Below are 7,492 nucleotides of genomic sequence, written 5' to 3' on the forward strand. Positions count from 1 at the left end.
TTCACCATGTTGACCAGGATGGTCTCGATCTCTTGACCTCGTGATCCACCCGCCTCGGCCTCCCACAGTGCTGGGATTACAGGCTTGAGCCACCGCGCCCGGGTCTGTATGCTTTTATTGGTAGCACTTTCTCAAAAATGCATGGGATGTTGGTTCAACAAAGTTTGTAGAGCATGTATTCACAGAACTAGAAAATTGGACACAGTTTTCACAAAATGTAACCATACAACTGCTTCTATCCATCTGGGTGTCCTCTGACTTAGTGGGTGATCTGACAACTCCCAGAAATATGTTTACATCTTATTGCTATTTCTTGTTTCTTAGGGATAATCATTTCGGGGACGGGTTCCTTGTAGGAATAGAGGTACAGTTACTGAAATGCTCTATTGCTACTCAAAGTTAAGTCATGAAAAATAGTAAACAGCTAGTCCTCAATTTTATTCATTACCTATCTCATTCTCCATGTTTTTTTTTTTTTTAATTCAAGACAATGTATATTCCCACACAGTTTATCCTTTGGAGATAAATGCAACTTGAATTAAAACTTTGAAAGCAAGGGCTCTGGTTACCTTTGGAACATAGTAAGAATTATGTGTTGACTGAAAAAAGGCTAATTCTACCAAACTCTAGTATTCTCTGGGCTTTACATGGGGTGATTAGCATAAAGGGAGGTAAGTACAATTTATAAAAATTAACAAATTCCAATTCTGCCATAGCAGAATAAGCCTACCCTAGCCTATCTTTTTTGTTGTTTATAATGATAAATCCTGGACAAATTACAAAAAGCAAATATCACAGACTGAAACGAAGTCACTGCAGTTCGATTGTTGGAAAAAAAACACCTTCTTCAGATATTTACACAGACAGAAAAATAATAATATTTCTTGTGAGACATTGGTAAGTGCGACAACATAGTTTTTGAAATTTGAAATCCAGATAGCCTAATTTCAGAGCCCAGACTTTTAAATAGCCGTTAGAACTTCCTTTCTAGTCCTGTGGCTCAAACAAACAAACAAACAAAAAAAGGAAATGCAGTTTATTTCTGTATTGAAAAGTACAGAAAAAGAAAGCAAGCTAGAATACTGTGGATGGGGAAGATACACCCTCAGGGAATGCTCTGGTCCTAAAGCTGTGCATTGAAGAAACAGTGCAGATGGCAAACACTTTAATTTTTAAAAAGCAAACAAAAACTGTCTTTTTTGGAAGAGGCATCCCGAATGACCGGAAGAGGCACTCTGCCTAGCAGAGCTGTGGTAATGGGGACATCACCCTCTAGACCCAAGAATCTGGCAGAACCACTGGCAGTTTGCAATCCCAGCCTGGAAAGGACACCGGTTTTTTTAATTGCTTTTTTTTGTTGTTGTTGTTGTTGTTTTTTCAAAATTAATACCCATTCCTGGGTATTTTTTTCTTTTCTTTTTTAGATTTTTATATTTTAAGTTCTGGGGTGCATGTGCAGAACGTGCAGGTTTGTTATATAGGTATACACGTGCTATGGTGTATTCATCCCCCCATCATCTAAATTAGAATCTACATGCTGCATCCATCCCCCCATCATCTACATTAGGTGGTTCTCCTAATGCTATCCCTCCCCTAGCCCCTCAATCCCTGCTACTTCTCGCAGCCTCCCAACCCCCAACAGGCCCCCGTTGTGTGATGTTCCCCTCCCTAGGACGGCTATTTAACTCCAACTTGTGACAGCAGCTACAGGGTCACCCTGCAAAGCCACAGGGGCAGAGCTGCCCAAGACCTAGGGAGCTCACCCCTTGCCCTAGTGTGCCCTGGATGTGGCCATGGAGTCAAGGATTATTCTGGAGCTTTAAAATTACGACTGCTCTGCAGGGGGTTCACACTTGCATGGGGCTTGTTGCTCTTCTCTTTTGGATGATGTATCCCTTTTGGAATGAGAATGTTTACTCAATGTTTGTACCACCATTGTATCTTGGAAATAAATAACTCCGTTTTATGTGAAGGAATTGTTGTGGTCCCTATGAAGACTGTTAAACTCCACCTTAGAAGTCAGTATCAGTTTCCAGACACATACAGTACATGTATGGCTGTTCAAATAATTTAATAGTAGGTATTCCTTGGCCTCAAAGAGTGAGATAACTATTAAAGCTTTTGCTTTCAAAATTATGTAGTGTACTGTCTACAAGCTAGGAACATCATACACTCAGGTTTGTATGTAATATTTCTGATTTATGTCTTTTCCCCCAGCATCTTGTTTAGTTTTACTTTTGTTTTATACATTTTCATTTCTAATGAAGTATTAATCGTTGCAATAAAATAGTATTTTTTTTTTTTGAGACAGAGTCTTGCTCTGTCACCCAGCCCGTGGTGCAGTGGTGCAATCTCGCTCACTGTATCCTCAATCTCCCAGGCTCAAGCTATCCCCCCACCTCAGCCTCCTGAGATGCTGGGACTATAGGATGTGCCACGACACCTGGCTAATGCTTGTATTTTTTTGTAGAGATGGGGTTTCACCATTCCTGATTTAACAATGGAGAAAACAATAAATATATACAAACAGCATTAGATTGAACTGATTATATTATTTGACTGGATATATATTAAAAACTGCTTTTTAGTTTGAGCAGTTCATACATAATCAAAATTTTCAATGATCTGATTTCAGAAACACAGTTTTATTATAACATCTCATTTTCATATATTCACCCAAAAGTGTATGTATCAAAGGGTTATAATAACTATAATAAGATCCCTATGTTTCCTATTTTATTTATTCTTATTTTTGGATTAGTGGCACGATGGAGAAATATTATGTCCAATGTTTTTGTGTTATTATTTATTGTATAGTTAGAAATAATTGTTACATTGAACAGTAATATTGTTTGGTTTAGCAAGTTCCAACATTGGAAAATTCTTCAGCAACATAAATATACCATGTTGATGGTGCTGGTATATTAATAATATGTCATTTGTTAGTTATTAGAAAGAAACCAAGTCATTTTTGAATACCCCAAAGGTTATAAGTTAAATCCTATTCATTTCTCATACTCTTAAGAATTCAGTTCAGTTATTTCTCTGAAGACACTGTGAAATCTTGGGTTACTACAGTTGGCAAGGAGACAGTTACGTGAATTTAGTTGCTTGGCAGGGTTCAGAAACTAGTTTGTGTGAACTGAAATTGCCATTCCAAAATTTCTATTCATTTGGATGCATTTAGAGGTGCCCTTTGTCACTATATCTAATTCCTATGATACATGTTTGGTATGTTGGTTTCCTCCAGAATATATGGAAGTTTCTATTATTACACTTGTTTATTTATTTAACCTGCTAAAGCAATAAGGCATGAGAAAGACTTCTGTGGTATGCTTCAGTGGCCTTATTATTTATATGAACATCTCCAGTGGTGTGATGTCATTGAAATAGTTATTTGGTTATTACTTTTCTCCAATAACTAGTTCACAGCAGAGTAAGTGTAATTAAAAATATATAGTTGTAAAATACAAGGAAAAAATAAAAAAAAATCAACACATCTGTTGCCTAATTTACTTTTAAAATGTTTCTTTCTTTTGAGACTTTGGCTTAAAAAGATGTTCCATTCTCAATCCCTGCATAAGCTGGCTATAATGATTAGGGTACATGTGTAAAATCTGGGTTTTTCTAATGATTGCAATGTGACCCTCCTCTAACTTGAAACAGTATTTATGTATATTGGAATTTGTAACTTTGGCAAGGCATTATCTTGGAATACCACAAACTTTGTAGGTATGAGATTCTTGTAGACAAAGAAGAAAATGGGCATGACATAGAGACGTATCACCGATAATCTAACCTGTCACAGAAGAAGCTCTGTGGCACAATACACGGAAACAGAATTACAGTTGTACCACCCAACTGAGGGATACAATTTCCTGTCTGAGGAACTGCTGTGAGAGGTAATACATTCAATGTTGCACATGTTCCACGGTCAAACACACAGACTAGATTTAACACAAGCTAACTCTAACAATGAATCTGCTATCATAACTGAAGAATCATGACATTTTCATTTCATGCCAAAAATATCATTTTTGAGTGCCATCTCAAAAAACTAAGAAAAAAGTGAAATAGTGTTATCTTTGATGGACAGTAGAGAGGAAGAGTTTTAGCTTTGTAAATAGAAAGCAACAGAGTGTTATAGACCACCTGTTTCATTAGCTGCACAATTAGGAATTCCACTTATAAAAATGTTGGAATGTCTGGGAAGGATGAATCATATCTGACTGTAGAGATGATTATAATTAAGTGAGAAGTATAGGCAAGACTTATCATAGACATTTATTTATAAACAGATAATTAAAATGTATAGGAATTTTCTTGGAAAGCTATATAGTTTCTAATAATTATACAGTGGTTTATTGAATGTCTTTATGATTATTCTGTTTTATAGTTAATATCTTAAGTTAATTTCCTTAGTTTCTTGTATCCAGGAAGTTGGTCACTTGACCAAATGAAATCCTGATTTTGTTCAGGTACTTTCAAAATCATATAACATTTATTCAGGAACAAATATCTTTGGCATTATATTCTAATATTCATGCATGGTCACAACAGCTGCTTTCAGAGTCTCTTGGTACCCTACAATCCAGGTATATTTGTCTGGAATTATTATAATCATTTTGTTTCTTAAAGGTCAAATTTTTCTCTGATATCTTTATGAAATACCCAGAGTGTGTAAAAATATCACGGTCACCTTATCAACTGTGATTCTGCTTTCATAGTGAAGATTCTACTAATACACTGCATTGATTTGGAAGTAAAGCTTGTTTTCTTGTTGGATTCTTGGGTTTTATGTGTCTAGTACACACACACACACACACACACGCATGCATGCATGCACACACACTCAGGTTACAAGAACACATGGACACAGGGAGGGGAACATCACACACCTGGGCCTGTCTGGGGGTTGCGGGACAAGGGAAGGCACTATGAACAAAATGGTATGGCACTTCTTGAGTGTTTAGGGGCCCTCCTCAGTAAGGTTACAATGAATATTATTGTATCACTTCCTTCCAAATGCCCTGGATGTGTGTATAGCTCAGAAACCTTAATTCCTTCCTACTTTAGTGTATTTCAGAAATAGCAGTTTGGGAATGTGGGTCTGTTTCCTTTCTCATAAGATGGAAACTGATAATATCCAGAGTAATAGCCCATGACCATTGCTTGTTTCGATGCCTAAAGAAGATATGGTATCTTGTATTTAAAATTGCCAAGAATTTGATAACAATATAAAAATGAGCCCTAGAAGTAGACAAATCATGATCTATTTCACATTAGTGCAGAATCAGAAACAAGATAAGAGTCCAATTTGTAGACCTAGATCCCTCAGGTTTTAGGTCCGTAAAATCAAAGAAGTAAAATTACAGCTGTCTGGGGTAGTATTTTTCTGTTCCTACTCTATTGAAAATCTGCCTGTGTGAAAAAGCTGCCTTCATAGGACAATAGGATTATTTTCATGTGGGACCTGTCTGGAGTTTTTGACATTCCTACCCCAACCCCTACCAAAAGAATTTTAATAGAAAAAATATATAAATGTATTAAAAAGATAAAAACAAAATAATAGAATACCTGGATCTACATTATTTTTGTTGTTACCTTTTTACTTTGATAATTAAGACCCAAAAAGTATTCTCTAAAACCAACTATCTAACCAACAACCAGCAAGAGAAGATTAACATTTGGAATTTTCTTACCTTTATTCAGACTTTTCACTGCTCAAACCAAGCAGAGTTCACCTGTATCCAAGAAAATGTTCATGAATTTACTGTACTTTCGTTGTCATGCTCAAACCCCCTGCAAAGAATAACTACTTCAAAATTGGCCAATAAACTGCACAAAGAGGAGCATAAGAGTTGAACGCTTCACAAAAACTCCCACAATAAAATGCGGGAGGCGAGTGATGTTATAGCCATTTTTATAGAGACTCTTTTCTATGATTCACACACATAAGGGAGATTACAGAGAGAGGGACAAAGAGGGGTGACTTAGTATTTGTAGCAACCCTGGGATTAAGAAACTTGGCTAGAAAGCCAAAAACATTTGTCTCTGAAATCTAGCTTGATGTTTAATGTCCGATGTATTAGTCTGATTGTCTAAAGGGTTCAAGTCCAGGTGACTTAGTATTTGTAGCAACCCTGGGATTAAGAAACTTGGCTAGAAAGCCAAAAACATTTGTCTCTGAAATCTAGCTTGATGTTTAATGTCCGATGTATTAGTCTGATTGTCTAAAGAGTTCAAGTCCAGGGTGAAGCAGAATAAAAGATCTTTGCTCCGGTGTTAATCATGATGGCACCTTAGTCACCTGGAAACATTGGAATATCTGACAGAATTTAGTCCCAATAACTAAGACTGGTTCTCATGAAACCAGTAGAAAGAAAGATGCCTCTATGAAAGGTAAGCACACAAATAAGTTGGGGTGAGCATAAACAGGTTTACCACAGTAGGTAAGGGGCACACTACTTGGGTTTTTGAGATATCATCAATCATGATTCTGCTCTTGCTGCCTCTCTAGCTCCAGCCCTTTGTACCGCTACTTCGACCAGAATCTGGAAGCTGGTAAAATCGGGATACTCCTCTGGAAACACAGGTTCTGGAGAAGATGGGGTTGTGTTGGTAGAAACCTTGACCTTTTTCTTTGGCTGGGCTATCACGGCGAGCTCCTCGCTAGAGGCCGACCCTGGATCTGGTAGCTTCTCTCCTGACATCTGGCCCATTGGCACGGGCCACAGGGATTGTACCTTGTCTGGATCTCTGGGCCCTGACTTGGCAGACATGAAGTCATCGGTGTCCTGCAGGTGGGTGTCATCGTCATCTTTGCCCATTTCCTGATCAACGAAGGAGTCATTTCTAGACTGTTGAAGCATCTCTGGAAGAATGCGTCTGCGAGCATTGATGAACCAGTTAGAGATCTGGGACAAAGACAAATTGGTCTTCTCCGACAGCATTTGCTTCTCCCCTTCTGAAGGGTAAGCCCTAAACCGATGCTTATACATCCAGTCGCGGAGAATCTTAACAGACGCGACTGGCAAGTTCCCCTTCTTCCGGCGCCGTGGTAAGGTAAGAGGTTTGTCTATATCTGCGTTACTTCTCGACATGATTGAAGTGTCTTGGGCGAGGCTTAGGTTGTCCGCCGGTGTTTCGTTTTCCATTGGGCTTTGGATCTCCGCCGCGTCTTCTGCAGCAGCCTCCATATTCAAAAGGCTTATCTTTACTATATTGGGAATCACAGACAACTGAGTTAGGACAAAGGTAACTCAAACGGATAGTCACTTTAGAAAGCAAGGGCAGGTCTCCAAGGAGAATTCTCACCTCTTGCTTCCCACGCAGACAAACAGCGTTGCTAACCGCTTTGCTAACAGAGGAGCCAGGTAGCTCAGTGACGTCACATCCTTTCTTTTGCACGCTGACCCTCCCCCACACTTCCTGGGCTTTCTCGGTTCCCAATGTTCTTCTGCATTTTCTGTAATTTCCAATGCCCTTGTTT

At 38.3% G+C, this 7,492-nt stretch overlaps 1 protein-coding gene across 1 annotated transcript; it reads right to left on the bottom strand.

Annotated features, from left to right (window-relative positions):
- Positions 1-6,655: 6,655 nt before the first annotated feature.
- On the bottom strand, positions 6,656-7,199 carry LOC108285644 (TGFB induced factor homeobox 2 like X-linked). Its single transcript, XM_017502917.2, is given in 2 exon segments — positions 6,656-6,766; positions 6,768-7,199. Coding segments are annotated over 2 exon segments (543 nt in total).
- Positions 7,200-7,492: the final 293 nt, after the last annotated feature.

This window comes from Cebus imitator, unplaced genomic scaffold (genome assembly GCF_001604975.1).
Source record: "Cebus imitator isolate Cc_AM_T3 unplaced genomic scaffold, Cebus_imitator-1.0 Scaffold305, whole genome shotgun sequence".
Taxonomy (NCBI): domain Eukaryota; kingdom Metazoa; phylum Chordata; class Mammalia; order Primates; family Cebidae; genus Cebus; species Cebus imitator.